The 17,774-nt window shown below is 40.4% G+C and overlaps 1 protein-coding gene across 1 annotated transcript in view; it reads right to left on the reverse strand.

Moving 5' to 3' along the window:
- Window positions 1-17,774, reverse strand: part of ST3GAL6 (ST3 beta-galactoside alpha-2,3-sialyltransferase 6) — an 81,069-nt gene that overhangs the window by 34,044 nt on the left and 29,251 nt on the right. Inside the window, 1 exon segment of the mRNA XM_006094690.3 lies at window positions 8,780-8,879. Coding sequence (XP_006094752.1) covers window positions 8,780-8,868 — 89 coding nt within the window. The 5' untranslated portion in view covers window positions 8,869-8,879.

Raw genomic sequence — 17,774 nt, forward strand, 5'->3', positions numbered from 1 at the left:
AGGTGGAGGTGTAGACTTGTGGAATCTGGGGAAAGGCTGAGGAGGAGAGCTGGTCAGGGAGAGGTAACCAGGAGTCTGGCACTGGGACATTCCTGACCCTCTGGACCTAAGCAGCCATTTTTCTCCTGAAAAGTCAGCCCCTCCCAGCAGCCTCAAGGGAAAAAATACAGCCACACTGAGACTAAACCCTGAGCAGAACAAAGGACACAAAAAATCTGAATAGCCCTGAAGAGCCCTCAGGGACTGGGTTGAAGAGAGGTCTTTCAGTCCCAGAAAGCAATACAATACCTTCCCTACCTATAGCCCTGTCAGAATCAGCCACTTGAGAGATTATGATTGACAGCAGGGAGACAGGCTAAGTGGGCAGATTGGTCCCACCTGCTTGCAGGCAAGGCTGTGGAAATTGACACAAAGAGAGGAGCAGTGGATCACTTGGAACTTCAACATGGTGCTGACTACCTAACAGGAAACTGGTAAATGACAGACAGAACAGAGAATGGGATCTTAAACCAGCCCCCATGGGGCATTAAAACTTGGCTGAAACAAATGACACTTTTTCATTTTATTTTATTTTTTCTTTATCTTTTATTTAAAATTTTTTTCTTCTTTATTTTCTTAGTTTATTATTTTTTACTTTTTTCACATTATTTTTTCTTCATTCTACTTTTATTTTTTTAGGTATTTGTTATTTGCATTTTTTGGTTTATCTGTTTGTTCTGTGGTGTTTTCTACCCATATATTTTTTCTTCCTTTTCCTTCTTTCTCTTTTCTCTCTTACCTTTTCTTTTTTCCATATCATTTTTGCTCTCTTTTCGCTCTTTTAATTCTCTTTTCTCTGGTCACTTATAGTGGGGTTATTGGTCATGAGTACATTCGTGTTTTGTTCCCTTTGTGTCGTGACTTGTTGAGTTGTATTTTGTGCTGTTCGGTCAACGTGGTAGACAGCGAGCCACATAACCAGACACCCTGAGAGGACTCTCCATCCACAAACAGGACAATAACAATCAAGACCCAACTACACAAAGAAAACCCAAATATCCCAAGAAGGGGGCATCCCTAGAATACCCATCCTAGAAGACCAGAGAGATTGCACCACTGCACCCCACAAAACATCTACTGTATAACACAAACTCAAAAAATCTGGGTGGCATAGCAGTTTGATCTAATACATAGAAACAATCACAAAGGGACAGCAAAAATGGGGAGACAAAGAGACAACCCCCATTGCAAGAAAAGGAGTAATCACAGAAAAGGAAATAAACAAAATGGAGGCAAGCAATTTGTCAGAGAAAGAATTCAGAGCAATGGTTATAAGGACACTGAAAAGGATGGAAGACAAATTCAACAACATGTGTAAGAATCAAGAGGAAATGAAGAAGAATCAAGAGGAAATGAAGAATGGCATAGCCACAGTAAAGAACACAATAGAAAGCATCAACAGTAGACTAGAAGAAGCTGAGGACTGCATCAGTGAATTAGAAGACAAGGTACAAAACACCACCCAAGCACAGGACGAACTGGAAAGAAAACTTAAAAAGCAGGAGGAGAGCCTAAGGGAGTTTTGGGACAACAGGAAATGAAACAGCATCAGCATAATAGGGTTTCCAAAAGGAGAGGAAGCAGAGCAAAGAATAGAAAACCTGTTTGAAGAAATAATGACAGAAAACGTCCCTAATATTGAGAAGAAAAAAGTCACACAAGTCCAAGAAGCACACAGGGCACCATACAAGAAGAACCCCAAAAGACCGAAACAAGACATATCATAATTAAACTGACAAACATCAGTGACAAAGTGAGAATCTTAAAGGCTGCCAGATAGAGACAGAAAGTTATCTACAAGGGATCTCCCATTAGAATATCAACTGGTTTCTCAACAGAAACACAACAAGTCAAAAGGAATGGAATGAAATATACAAAGTGATGCAAAGCAAGGGATTTAATCCAAGAATTAGTGTCCAAAAATGGGCTAAGGGAGTTTATTACCACCAAGGAAGCAATGCAAGAAATGCTAAAGGGGCTACTGTAAAAAGAAGAAATCTAGGGAAGAAGGAACACAGGCATAAAGAATGAAAATGGCGACAAACAAGTACCTATCAATAATAACCTTAAATGTAAATGGATTAAATGCTCCAATCAAAAGACCTAGGGTAGCTGAATGGATAAGAAAACATGACCCATATATTTGCTGTCTAAAAGAGATCCACTTCAGAACAAAGGACTCACACAGACTGATAGTGAAGAGATGGGAAAAAAATTTTCAGGCAAATGGAAATGAAAAAAAAGCTGGGGTAGCAACACTTATATCTGACAAAATAGACCTGAAAGTGAAGGACATAACAATAGATAAGGAGGGCCACTTCATAATACTAAAGGGTTCGATACAATAAGAGGATATAACTCTGGTAAACATATGTATATGCACCCAATACAGGAGCACCCAAATATATAAAAAAAATTCTGGAAGATATCAAGGGATAGATCTACAGCAATACAATCATAGTAGGGGACTTTAATACCCCATTGACACCACTGGACAATCCTCTAAACAAAAAATCAGCAAAGAAACAGCAATCCTAAATGCCTCACTAGATCAGATGAAATTGACATCGTCAGAACACTTCACCCCAAAGCTACAGAATGTACATTCTTCTCAAGTGAACATGGGACATTTTCAAGATAAACCACATATTAGGACACAGGCAAAGTATCTTCAAATTCAAGAAAGTAGAAATCATATCAAGCATCTTCTCAGATCACAATGGCATATAATCAGAAATCAACTACAATTAAAACAATGAAAAAAATCAAACAATTGAAGGCTGAATAGCATAGTATTAAATAATGATTGGGTTACCAAAGAGATCAAAGAAGAAATAAAAGCATCCTGGAACAAATGACAATGAAATCACAACAATCCAAAATCAATGGGACACAGTAAAAGCAATCCTGAGAGGAAAGTTCATAGACTACAGGCCTACCTCCAAAAATAAGAAAAACTTGTAATAAATTATCTAACCCTACAACTTAAAGAATTAGAAAAAGAGCAATAAGAGAATCCCAGAGTAAGCAGAAGGAAGGAAATAATAAAGATCAGAGCAGAAATAAATGAAATAAAGACAAAAAAACAGCAACAACAACAAAGAAACAACACAGAAGATCAATAAAAACAAGGGCTGGTTCTTTGAAAGGATAAAAAAGATTGATGAACCTCTAGCCAGGCTCACCAAGAAACAAAGAGAGAGGACCCAAATAAATAAAATCAGAAATGAAAGAGGCGAAGTAACAACTGACACCACAGACATACAAAGGATTATTAAAAAAAATATGAATAACTCTACTCCAATAAACTGGACAACCTAGACAAAATGGACATATTCCTAGAAAAATACAAGCTTCCAAGACTCAATCAGGAAGAATAAAAATACCTTAATAGACTGATAACTACTGATGAAATTGAAACAGTAATAAAATAAAAAAAAACTTCCAACAAACAAAAGCCCTGGACCAGACAGCTTCACAGGGAAGTTTTATCAAACACTCAAAGAAGAACTAAAACCTATCCTTCTCAGACTGTTCAAAAAAAATTTAAGAGGAAAGAACACTTCCAAGCTCTTTCTATGAAGCTAGCATTATCCTAATCCCAAACCAGATAAAGACACTACAAAGAAAGAGAATTATAGGCCAATATCCCTGATAAACATAGCTGCTAAAATCATCAACAAAATTCTAGCAAATTGGATCCAGCATTACATTAGAAAGATCATACACCAATAAGAGGGATTTATTCTGGGGATGCAAGGCTGGTACAATATCCACAAATCAATAAACGTGATATATCACATAAACAAACTGAGAGGCAAAAATCACATAATCATATCGCTTGACACAGAAAAGACATTTGACACAATCCAACACCTTTTCCTAATAAAAACTCTCAGCAAAGTGGGAATAGAGGGATCATACCTCAACATAATAAAAGCCTTCTATGACAATCCTACAGCCATCATACTCAATGGGCAAAATCTAAAACCATTTCCCCTAAGAACAGGAACAAGACATGGATGCCCACTCTCACCACTCCTGTTTGACATAGTACTGGAAGTGATAGCCATAGAGATTAGATAAGAGTAAGTAAGTAAAAGACATTCATATTGGAAAAGGAGAAGTAAAACTCTCATTATTCACAGATGACATGAAAGACTCCATCAAAAAACTATCAGACTTCATAAATGAATTCGGCAATGCAGCAGGATACAAAATTAAAACTCAGAAATCTATGGCATTTTTATACACCAATAATGAACTTACAGAAAGAGAAACTAAAAAAAAACCCAAAAACAATCCCATTTACCATTGCAACAAAAAATTAAGGTACCTAGGAATAAACTTATCTAAGGAGGTAAAACACCTATACCTGGGAAAACTACAGGTCGCTAAAAAAAGAGATAGAGGAAGACATAAACAAATGGAAGAACATACTGTGTTCATGGATTTGTAGAATCAACATCATTAAAATGTACATGCTACCCAAAGCAATCTATGGATTTAATGCACTCCCCATTAAATACCAACAGCATATTTCACAGACCTAGAACAAACTCTCCAAAAATTCATATGGAATAAAAAAAAAACCCTGAATAGCTGCAGCAATCCTTTGAAAGAGCAAAATTAGAGGAATCACAATACCAGATATACAGCTATATTACAAAGCCACTGTTCTCAAAACTGCCTGGTACTGGCACAAGAACAGACATATAGACCAATGAAACAGAACAGAGAACCCAGAAGTCGACCCAAGCCATTATGCTCAATTAATATTTGACAATGGAGGCAATATCATACAATGGAGTCAAGACAGTCTCTTCAATAAATGGTGTTGGGAAAATTGGACAGATAACATGCAAAAAAATGAAACTAGACCACTAATTTACACCATACACAAAAATAAACTCAAAATGGATAAAAGACTTAAATGTAAAACAGGAAACCATAAAAAACTTAGAAGAATCCATAGGCCACAAAATATCAGACATATGTTGTAGAAATATCTTTACCAATGCAGCTCCTAGGACAATGGAAACTAAGGAGAAAATAAACAAATGGGACTACATGAAAATAAAAAGCTCTGCACAGCAAAAGAAACCATCAACAAAACAAGAAAGTCCACTGCATGGGAGAACATATTTACCAATGTTACCTCCGATAATGTTTTAATCTCCAAAATTTACAGGGAACTCATACAACTTAACAAAAGGGAGATAAACAAGCCAATCAAAAAATGGGCAAAGGACCTAAATAGACACTTTTTGAAAGAGGATATACAGAAGGCCAAGAGACATATGAAAACACTAGATGCCCGGTGCACAAAATTTGTGCACTGGTGGGGGGTTCCTCAGCCCAGCCTGCCCCCCTCACAGTCCGGGAGCCCTCAGAAAATGTCCTACTGACAGCTTAATGTCCTAAGCCGTAGTCTGGCCTCCCTCTATGGGAGGCGACCAGCTGATCAGGGGAAGGCACCACCCCCATCACCCCACTGCTGCTGCCACTGCCGGCCGCCGCAGCCACCAAGGTGTTTTCATCAACAAGAACTCTAGTCCCTTCACCACGAAAAAAAAATGACAACTTTCTTTAGGCATTTTCAAGATGTCTCTTTCATAGGATATGACATTTCTTTTTTTTTTTTTTAATCCTCGCCTGAGGATATTTTTCCATTGATTTTTAGAGAGCGTGAAAGAGAGAAGGAAAGACAGAGAGAAACATCAATATGAGAGGGACACTTCGATTGGTTGCCTCCTGCATGAGCCCTGACCTGGGCCTCAGTCAGGGAGGAGCATGCAACCTAGGTACATGCCCTTGATCAGAATCGAACCCAGACCCTACGGTCCACAGGCTGAGGCTCTATCCACTGAGCCAAACTGGCTAGGGCAGGATATGACATTTCTTAGCCCCTTCAGCAGCAGACCTTCGTTTTTTCCTCCAGGAGTGAGGTAGAAAAACCCTTGATCACTTTCTTGGATTCTTACTACCCAAGTTACCAAGAACACTGTGAGTGGCATATAGGGAGCTTAGCCAATGAGCGGTAAGAAAAGGTGTTTCCTCTGTAGCTCACGTACAGAGATGGGACTGCTGGCACGCTGTCTCCCAGCAGGGGCAGGCCCCCCTGTGTGTTGTGTCTTCGCTCTGGGCTCACCTCCCTGTGTGTTGTGTCTCCGCTCTGGGCCTGCCTTCAGCCTCAGCTGTGCCGCGGCTGTTGGGGCTGGGAGTGGCACACAGTCCCCTCCCGCCCATCTGAATGCATAGTCTCCTCCTGAGCCGGTCGTGACTGTTACTGTGTCCTGACTAATTTGCATATTACCTCTCTCTCTCTCTCTCTCTCTCTCTCTATATATATATATATATATATATATATATATATGCTCAAAGGCACTAATCATCAGAGAGATGCAAATCAAAACAACAATGAGGTACCATCTCACACCTGTCAGAATGACTATCATCAACAAATCAACAAACGACAAGTGCTGGAGAGGATGTGGAGAAAAAGTAACCCACGTGCACTGCTGGTGGGAATGCTGACTGGTGCAGCCACTGTGGAAAATAGTATGGAGTTTCCTCAAAAAATTAAAATGGAACTCCCATTTGACCCAGTAACCGCACTTCTAGGAATATATCCCAAGAAACCAGAAACACCAATCAGAAAGGGTATATGCACCCCTATGTTCATAGCAACACAATTTACAATAGCTAAGATTTGGAAACAGCCTAAGTGCCCATCAGCTTATGAATGGATTAAAAAGCTATGGTAAATCTACACAGTGGAATACTACGCTGCTGTAAAAAGAAAGAACTCTTACCATTCACAACAGCATGGATGGACATGGAGAGCATTATGCTAAGCAAAATAAGCCAGTCAGAGAAAGATAAATACCACATGATCTCACTAATTTGTGGAATATAATGAACAACATAAACTAATAAACAAAAATAGAGGCAGAGTCATAGAAGCATTGAACAGACTGTCCAACCTAAGAGGGTAAGCAGGGAAGGGGGAATGTAAGAGATCAAACAAAGGACTTGTATGCATGCATATGAGCATAACCAATGGACACAGACAGTAGGGGGTGAGGGCATGTGCTGGGGAGTGGGTGTGGCTGGGGAGAGGTCAATGGGGGAAAAAGGAGACTTATGTAATACTTTAAACAATAAAGATTTTAAATTAAAAAAAATAATAATCCAATGAATGCATAACTAAGCAGAACAACAAATCAAAGTCAGTCTCTCTGTCTCTCTGTGTGTTTCCCTCTGTATGTCTCTCTCTCTGTATGTGTCTCTGTGTCTCTCTGTGTGTCTCTCTCTGTCTGTCTGTCTCTCTCTCTCTCTGTGTGTGTGTGTGTCTCTTCTGTGTCTCTCTCTTGCTTAAATCAATAAGTTAAAATTTTACAAAAAAGACTGATGAATTCAGACAGTTCATTGTCTTCACCATTTCTCCTAGGACAACAATGTAAGTAAATATCGATCTAGTAAGCTTCCTTCTCTTTTGTTTTTGTCTTCCATTACTAAGTGTGGGACAGAGACAGGATGTGGTGGAGATGGAAGGAGATTCCTGTGGCATAATTTTCATGTAGTATATAATCAGACTAAGTTCTCTAGCTAAATATTTAAGTCCAAAGCCAAAAACGTGTGGCTAAAGCCACCCACCTAGCATTGGGTCTTTTCCAGTGACCATTTGTTTAACATCCTTTCATGAGGAGTATTACAATTATTTCTCAATCAACCAGTGATCATTAAATCCAGAATTATCAATTTATATTTGTACGTAGGAAACACAGGCTAGAAACATGATCTATGATCTACTATAGAAATGCTAGCAAAAAGAGCTAAACTTTGTCTAAGACAGGAAGTTGTCGTGTGGTTTATTTTGGTAAAATTGTATACTACTGCCCATTCTGGATTTAAGGGTCATCCATACTTTTTTCCCAGACAAAGGACTGACAATGGGGACAAGAGTAAAAATCCTATTAGAGGAGTTTTCTCTGATAAAACTACCTTTACCTCTTCAAAGTTTTATATGTGACATTTTAACTCAAAGTTGTTATAAAATACATAGATATCATTCATCAAATATTTTTAAGCAAAGGAAGATATAGGTAGTATCTAGATTTCATCAAACAATCTCTTATCCAAGCATTTTAGGCTGGAAACGTTGAGTATCTCTGAGTCCAAGAATCACTTCACCAATTCAAGGAGATGAAATATTATATGAAGACAGTTATATCCCAAAGATGGTCAACACCACGGCTTCACTAGAAAGTCAATAAAAAGGTGTTGCTTATCAGTTTTTAAAACTGTTAGAGATTAAAACATATAGGGTACTAGAATGATAAAACCCTGGTTTATAATGGAAAGCTAGAAAAGTTTCAAAACGTTACAGGCGATTTTAATAGGTCCCTCTAATATCATTTGTGTGTCTGTGTGAAAGACTAGTTTGGAAGTTGTTTTTTTTTTAAATAGATCATTTTATTTATTTTTAAAATATATTTTATTGATTTTTTTTACAGAGAGGAAGGGAGAGGGATAGTTAGAAACATCATCGATGAGAGAGAAACATTGATCAGCTGCCTCCTGCACATCCCCTACTGCGGATGTGCCCCCAACCAAGGTACATGCCCCTGACCAGAATCAAACCTGGGACCCTTCAGTTGGCAGGCCGACGCTCTATCCACTGAGCCAAACTGGTTAGGGCTGGAAGTTATTTTTAAATAGCAAAAATTAAACTTACCAATAGACATTTGTTCCCCATAATATACAATGCAGCACGTAATAGAGGAAGACAGCACTCAGGAATATAGCCACGAGGTAGCCTCTCATGGCTGGCTCTCCTGAAACACAAGTCCAAAGGCAAGACTGTTACACAGATGCGTTTATCCAATGGCTCAACTATAAGTACTTGTGAATAAACACATAAAAAGGGAAAATTAGAAGAAAATGATGTTGGCCTATTATTTTCAAAATGCCCACTAAATGTGCAGGAAGAGACTTTTTCTTTGTCCCTCCTCAGTCTCTTTTATCAACACAACATAATCTATACGTAACCAACAAACAGTTCCATTGTTTCAAAGCTAGTGGCTTCCATACTACTTTCTCATGTTGGATAAGAAAGAAAAAAATTCGCTCAGAACAAAATTTTATACGGAAATTTGAGAACTTCTTTCAGAAGCAGTAATAAATATATCTATTACATCTATTTTTCTCTCTCTCAATAGAAAGTGAATATACGCCTTAAGATGTAAATAAACATTTCATTTCTTTAGTCCTTGAAATGACTTTTAAGTGTTATGCATTACAATTTTTACAAGTCCTTTTTCTAATTTTATAAAAAATGGATAAGAGCGCTATTAAAAATATTTCCCATATCCTCAATTTTTATACACCTTTAGATGCACCTATGTGATTTTTCAGTATCATAGCACAGGTAAACTCAGCTAATTACGTGCTTGGTATTAAATGACAGTATAGTTCATCACATATTTGTGGACAGAAAAACCTTGACACCTTTCTAAAATATAAATGCAAAAAAGCCTTTAGAGAATACACATATTTTTAAAACCCAAAACATGTTTTAGTTCCCACTTTTACTTCAAAGATAGAAATAAATAAGTCCTCATTTCCACCTGCAATTAAATGCGAAAGACAAACTTATTATATATGGTTCCACAATAGGTCTTCTATTTCAACGCCTGTGACTTTAAACAAGTATGCTATTTCCCTTGCATCTCTTAATACATTTCTTGTTCATCTGGACAATTGCATGCACCACCCCTCTCACTCCTACCCATATCTGTTAACCTCAATCTGGGTAATGCAGTGTAGAATGTACAAATGTGGTTGCATGCATTTCCAAATAATGTAATGCTGCCTCCCTTTTCATGGTGAAATAAGTGTAAATGGAACTCTTAAAATAAATCATTCCTTTGTCTTCCTAAGTAGAATACACTGAACATAATTTAAACTTTCCTTGATAATGAAGGTCATCGTAACAAATGTCATAATTGTGCTGTGCTCTATTCGAGTCGAGTCCTCTGGAACTACTGAGCGCGTGGGCTGTGTGCTAACCTGTAGCGACTATCCAGTCAAGGCTGACAATCTTGCCTCCCAGGTGGCAGCTGGTGCTTCCCACTGCTATTAAGACAGCCACCACCCCACATTCCACTGTGATAAGTTAGTTAAAAATGAATGCTATGTCAGGGGAAAGCAAATAAACTAAACGAGCAAACTTTAGTTTACACATACTTCTAATTTAGTATACATAATCCCTGTGGAGCGTCCACCCTGGTTGGAAATCAGAAGACAGGGTTCATGGCCCAACTCCACATAATTCCCAGCTTTGGGGACCTTAGGTAAGTCTGTTCCCCTCTTCCAACCTGAGGACCCAAATATGCATTTATCATCATTCCCCAAATATTTTTAAACAAAGGAAACCACATGTAGTATCTACATTTTATCAAACAATCCCCTTAACTCACGTGTTTACGCTTGAGAGCACACCACCAGAATGACAGGCATCTGGGACAACACATGACACAAAAACATGTGCTGAGTATGTTTGTGTATTTTACTGTTGTTTGTTTTCTAACCCTAGAGTGTGGGGGAGAGACTGTCCCATACTGAGGCTGCCGGTGGACGCACAAGGGGGACCCGGGACAGAAGAGGGAGGCTGCTTACTGCAACCACTTAGAGACTGATGGGAATTGATGTTTATCTGACATACATCAGCACCCTTCCCCTGCCTCCACTTCATGCTGGTTCCTGGAACCGGCTGCTGTCCTGACCCGGACTAGCACGTGATTTCCCATACCTGCTGGCATCCGCATACTAGTACTGTGACTACCCTCGCCCCCACCCCTTTTTACTCTATATAATCCTTTGGCACCTGCCAAGTGGGCGCAGGAATCTATTTTGCCTTGCAGCCACCCTGGTCATGTCTCCTCGGTTAAGTTTTCCTTCATAAACTCTATTAATTGCCAAACTGGAGTGGCCAGCCTATTTCTTTGCCTTTTTTTCTATCCTCCACTTTAGAGGTAGATTTTCTTTCTCTAGGCTTTTCTGGGGTTTGAGTATAACTAACAATTGGCAAGCCAGACAGGAGACCAAAAAAAAAAAAAACGTGCTTTGGGAAAAGGGCATCTGTAGGGGAAATCCCAGGTTGGACATATACATCCATGTGGGGTGGCCCCTATACTCGATATATGTGTGAGTTCAGGGATGCCTCCAAATGCCAGATGATCTCAAACATCTGTGTCAAGGCAGGAAAAGTCATGGCCACAGCCATAGGCTGGTCCCTACTGTGGGTGGTTTGACTGGCCACTGGCACCCAGCTAGAAGCCATGGTTAGAAAAGTAGAAGGAGAACTGAAACTAGAAAAAGACATGGGAATGTCTACACTCTGTTAGCTCGGGACGGCTGACAGAGGGAGGAAAGGCCCTTTGAGCAGAGCACACTCTTCTATGGAAGCCATGAGGTCTCTGTGTGCATCTGTTTGTATGTTCATGTGTGTCTATATACATGTTGTACTTGTGTGGTATTTTCTACCTTCACGTGGTATTGCTGACTGGTAAAAGAGCTATGTTTAATTCGCTTAAAGGATTTAAGCACTAAATTAAGGAGTGAGTATTCTAAAATTGTCAGAAACACAGAAACCAACCTAAATGCTTTTCAGGATCAAGAGATTTGGGAAAATATCTGATATTAAAACTAGCTTATGTTTGGTAGTTTAATTAAAACAGGTACATCTTTACCTTTTGTTTTACCTAGGCTTATAAATTAATCAGCAAAAATAACTTAGAATGAAGGCTGATTTTATCTAAAGTCTCATCAAGTTTTGTGGGTAATCTAAACATAATTGTTAAGTTCCACTAAAATAAATAGACTTAAGTAGAATAAAAGGCCTTTAGGTGACGGCTTTAGCAATAACTGTAGAAGGTTTATGAAAAGAAGCCTTTGAAGAAAATATTTTTAAAGTGTGGTCAAGCTTGCTAAGATTAAAATGGATTTAATTAAGTGGATTTAAATATTAAAAGTAAGCTGTTGTAACAGAGTTTGGTTCTCTTTCTCTCAGTTAAAAAGACAAAGTTTTTTTGGATTGTGGGTCTGCTCCTGATAAGATATTATAATAAGTTTTCTGCCTAGAAAACAAAGATTCTATATTTTAGCAAAATAATTTTCTGGCCCAGCATGCTAAGTGGTTGAACCTATGAACCAGAAGGTCATGGTTCAATTCCCAGTCTGGGCATATGTCTGTGTTGTGGGCTCGGTCCCCAGTGTGGGGCATGTAGGAGGCAGCCAATCAATGATTCTCTCTCATCATTGATGTTTCTATCTCCCTCTCCCTCTCCCTTCCTCTCTGAAATCAATAAAAACATTAATTTAAAAAATAATTTTCTGGGTTTTACGTTGTCTTAATCAGGTCTTTGATTACTAAAGAAAATGGAATCTTCTCAATAGTTAAAGCTAAGCTTCTGCATTTGAAATACCCTGGACGACTTTCAGCAAAAGGCAGCAACAACAAAATCTATGAAGATTATGGCACATGTGGATGAAGTCCACCCTGCTTCTGCAAAGATGACCCCTCATTGCCAGACTTCTGCTGTTCTGATGTCCTTGTAATATGGCAACAAGCTGCTCCTGAGTCAGGGAAATTAAGATGGGCAAACAAGGGTTGTCAATCAAATGAAGAGACAGGGCTATGGGAAACCCGACATTCACTTGGTTCTTCCAGGCTCCCTGGAAAACGCCATGTCTCCGTATTTGCGTTCCTTCATTCACCCTACTGCCTTTAAGCAGGACTTATTTCAACTGCCACTCCATCTACCTCGATGGCAATTACCATCCAACCATCCACCGGATGCAGTTGGTGTTGTACTCCATTATATCCTTGTTGTGTGTTTATCTTCTGGATGGGTTGTAGCCTTTCCTTGCTGCAAGGCTGATGCCCTCACAGTGACAAAGAACTGTGAGAAAATGTGTTCCCTCTTGGGTTTACCTTCCAGCTGCTCCCTCCAGGCTATTTGCCTCACCCCACCATGTGCCCTGGGATGGTGGCTCTGGACCTGGCACTGTCTTTCTTCCCGACCTCTGTGAAATGGGCTCATATTGATGACCTAATGCTAACATGTGAAGATTTGCTTTGTGCAGAAAACTTTGCAGGCTTTCCTGAACCACCCACAACAAGGAGGATCGGCAGGAAATATACAGAAAATTCCAGGTCCGGGCACTGCAGTAAAGTCCTTTAGAGTCGCATGAGACCTGCATTGTCACAAAGTACTAGCCTAATCTATCCCCCCAAAAAATATGAAAGAGAATTTTGTGGAATTCTGGGGGACTGGTAAACATTTATGCCCCACATAGCACAGTGCCTTCAACCACTATATTGTCTAGTTAAGTAGGGACATATGCGGGATTAGGGAGCCGAACAACAGGCTGCCTTTGAGAAGATAAAAGTACTGGTCAAATTAAAGTCCTTGGAATGTCCCAGGCAGGGTTGCCATCTGAGTTAGATGTTTCAGTAACCCTGGAGGCATGGGCTGGGAATTCTGGCAAAAACAGCAAAAGGAAAGAGTGCCCTTGGATTTGGGTCCCAATTATAGAAGGAAGCAGGTATCAGATATACCTCAGTAGAAGAGCAATTACTGACAATGCATACAGTGCTCTTACCAAAGAGCAGGCAGTTACAATAAGAATTTCCCTTGCTGTTAAGGGTGGGCGAACAGACAACATGGTCCATGGAACTGGCTCTTCCACGGCTCAGACTCCCACACCCACTGAATGGCATGTTTACTGACAACAGAGTAGCACCGTCAAATAGTCCTCTGCCTTCAGAGAGGCAGCAATTATTAGGCCCTGTTGAATCTACAGACCCTCCAAACGCTCCCATTCCTGTTCCTGAGTCAGCCCCGGCAATCTGCAAAGAAGGAATATGGGAAGTTCCGGCTGGAGCTTGGTAGGGCTCTAAGCAGGATAATCCATCTACCTGGATGGCAGTTACCATCCAACCATCCACCAACACTACCTGGGTGGAAACAGGAACAATGGGCTGAATTAGGAGCTGTTTGGTTGGTAATCATGCATGAACCTTGACCGTTGATCCTGTATACTGACAGGTGGGCCCTTTAAAGGGAGTGCCTTTATGGCTTAGACAATGACTATAAAGGGAAAGGTGGATAATTATGGAGAAATCTTTATGGGAACAAGAGATCTGGACTCACAAGAGCATGAGTCAGACCTTGTCTTCCATGTCCCTGCCTATAAGGCATCCACACCTTGGTAACCAGGAATCAGATGCCTTGGCAAAAATACACACTTTAGCGAGTGAGCCATCAGTTGGCACTACAGTTGGGTGTACCGGAAGAGTAGGCGTAGCAAATAAGCAGGGCTGCCTTTAAAAATACAGTGACCTGGTCCATACAGTTATTGAATGGAGGTTCCATCTCTTATATCAGTGATTTTCAACCTTTTCATCTCATGGCACACATAAACGAATTACTACAATTCTGTGGCACACCAAAAAAAAATATATTTTTGCCAATCTGACAAAAAAATAGGTATAATTTTGATTCATTCACACCAGATGGTCCAACAAACTATGATACAGAGCACCAGGCCCCATGGTCCCTGGACCTGGGACAGTGTCTGCAATGGGATGCCCGAGGGTGAGTCAGACACTCCCCAGCCCTGTGTGGGGAGGAACTGCTCAGTCTCTGGCGGGATCCTGTTATCCTAACGCAATGAGGAGCCACGGAAGCACTACTGAAAGAGGGGAGAAGGTAGGAGTCCTGGTCTGGCATGTTCCTCCCCGTATTCACCTCCTCACGCCAGGAAGCACCACCTCCCCTCGCCCACAGGTATGGTTTACACAGCCTGGTCAGCTTCCAAAGATTGCGGCCACATTAACATCTAAAAATCAGGCCACAGTGTAATTCTCATAGAGGGAGAAGATCTCCCAATTCAAGTCCCTACTAAATATTTTTCTTTCTGATCTTAGACTTCTGCTGTTCCGGTGGCATCCAGTTTGTCTTCCAACAGCCTAAAACATGCGTCATATGTAAGTTTCCCTTAATAAACTCTATTAATTACCAGCCTGGAGTGGCCAATCTGTTTCTTTGGTCTTTCCCTGCCCTCCACTTAAGGGGGAAGTTTTCATTCTCAGGATTTTTCCCAGGGTCTGTGTGCACTAACATAAAGTCAGCTGTTCTCTTCTGCTACACAGTTAAATGCATGGGTTTTGAGAAAGCCAAACTGAGACTTGGCTTATGCTTAATGCGGCCTGTGCTGTATTCTTATTGGCCCGACAGGAAGATGCAGTTGGGCGTTGCTTTGGCAGAAAGCCCCGCATCTGCTGATGGCAAAGGGAACAAAGCATGTGGGGGATATGAAGGTCTGCTGCGTCCATCCCCTCAGGCTGTGCCACCCTTTGCACTTTGTTCTGTCTTCCTCACTCACTGTAATGCATGCTCTCTTGATGTATTATAGGGTGTTTTTCAAATGACCTTAAATTTATTTTGGTATCAAGCAAGAAATAAATTGCATAATATTGAGTGGGTAAAAAAAAAAGTGTGACTCTGTTTATTGAAAAATCATTAGTAAAATCTAAGTGATGGAGAGTATTAAGGTTTGGAATTACCCGAGTCAAAGTTCAAGCCAGTGAGGTGCTTGGGATACTAGACACATCACTGAAGTGGTTAATGGCTCAGACAGACAAGACAGCCAGCCCAGACACGGGCCCTTCTAATATGTGCAACAAATGTTAGCTTTACTTCCTCCTCTTGTGCTGGATGAGCAGAGAACCGTCAAGGAACTGACCTCCAGCCGGTTCTAAAAGGCAATTCACTGTATATGTGAGAGCGGTGAAACACTTTGGCCGGAGGCCATGAGCCATGCTTCAAGATGACAAGTAGGACTGTCAGTGCGGACAGGGAGCTTATCTCATCCCAAAGACTGAATGCAAAATTTTTTTTTCCTGCCCGTGGAGGTATCGCCCAAATATGAATATAGGATATGTTTAAGACTATCTTGGAAGGCATTTTACCATGGGGCCAAAACAATCACCAAACAACTACTTAAATTCTCAAAGTAAATATTTAAGGCTCCACCCTGAATAACATCATTTATGCAAACGTCCAACAAGGATGACACCAGTATCAGCAATTTTTTAAAGACATATTTACATCTAAATAAGATAGCATATAACATAGAGGAAAAGTTCAGTATTTACATTTCAAGTTGCTTATCTGTCACCCAAAACACAGACTTGGGGAAATTTATGTATTATTTCACAGAGCACAGAAGTATGGGTAACCAACATTTTCATTCACAAATGTGGTTTAGTTGTAAACAAAGGAGTACGAGAGAACGTTCTTTTTTTCTTCAGAAAGTAAAATGAGCAGCTTTGAGGAGCTGCTGTGTACACCACCTGAGAACATTTAGGAAGCTTAGCCACTCTCTTGTATTTCACAGACAATTCAAAGCATCCATATTCAAGTTGCAAAACAGACTTGGACCAGCCAGGATATCCCTGTGGTAAACTATAGTTCCTGTTTGCTCACAGGAAATATCTTCCAGAAATAAACACATTCTCTAATTATATTTTATAAATGGGAGGACCATTTTGCTTTGAGCAAAAGTATTCAAAGGAAAACCAGTTAGATGCCTGTTATGTTTTGTTTTTAAATTATAGCCCCGGTCGGCGTTGCTCAATGGGTTGGGCATCATCCCATCACTTGAAAGGTTGCGGGTTCGATTCCCAGTAGGGAGCATGCAGGAGGCAGCCGATCAATGTTTTGCTCTCACATCAATGTTTCTCTCTCTCTCCCTCTCCCATCTTCTCTCCCTTAAAATCAATTAAAAATCTTAAAAAAAAAATTATAAGGTCCTTCAATATAGCTTCATTTACCAAAACAAGCAGGTTTTCCAGTTCTTGACACTAAACATGACAGACGCCAGCTTCTTGGCTGCAGCTGCTCTTAAACCCAGGTTCTCTAAGACACTCTTTGCAGTTTATATCATAGAAGCAATTGTTCATCTAAAGTGTGACTAGAGGGTCTCAAGGGAGAGTAGGACTTACTATTGGCAGAGATCAAACGTTTATTTCTTAAATTGTACTTAATCCAATATATGAATAACCTACATCTGCAAAAGTGAGCTCAATCCTAGCAACAGCTTTTCCGTCTCTTTAAAAATAAAAGTATATTTTATTTTGTGCAGAGCTTTAAAACACTTGTATGTCCACTTCACTTGAGGATCAAAACAAGCTTGGTAAGTGGGTGTGTGAGCACGACTTCAACGCGTGAGGGAACTGAAAGTTTCTGAAGTGAGCCGACCCAGGTCACACAGTCTGGGAGACAGAAATAGACTGACAGTCTGACCGCTTGTGCTCAGGGTTCTATTCCTGGTGCCATCCTGTCTCTCAAAATAAAAGGCAGGAGGGGAACTCCAAAGAGAATTCTAATCTATAACTTCCTGACAGTGCTCCGCTGGCGGCTAGGGTTCCAAAAGGGCAAATTCAGATATTGGCGAAAGGGAAGCGGCCCCCGGGCCACGTTCTCCAAACCGACCTGGCAGGTGCCTGGGTCAGCACCAGCTGGGCTGGTCAACATTCCCTACAGGATCTGAATCCCCTCAGGTAAGTGCTTCAAAACAAGCACCTTCCAATCTGGTTCTTATGCCTGCTCAAGTGTGAGAATCACTGCTCTGGGACACTAGAGCCTGGAGGGAAAGAACCA

This window comes from Myotis lucifugus, unplaced genomic scaffold (assembly GCF_000147115.1).
Source record: "Myotis lucifugus unplaced genomic scaffold, Myoluc2.0 scaffold_140, whole genome shotgun sequence".
In the NCBI taxonomy this organism is placed as follows: Eukaryota; Metazoa; Chordata; class Mammalia; order Chiroptera; family Vespertilionidae; genus Myotis; species Myotis lucifugus.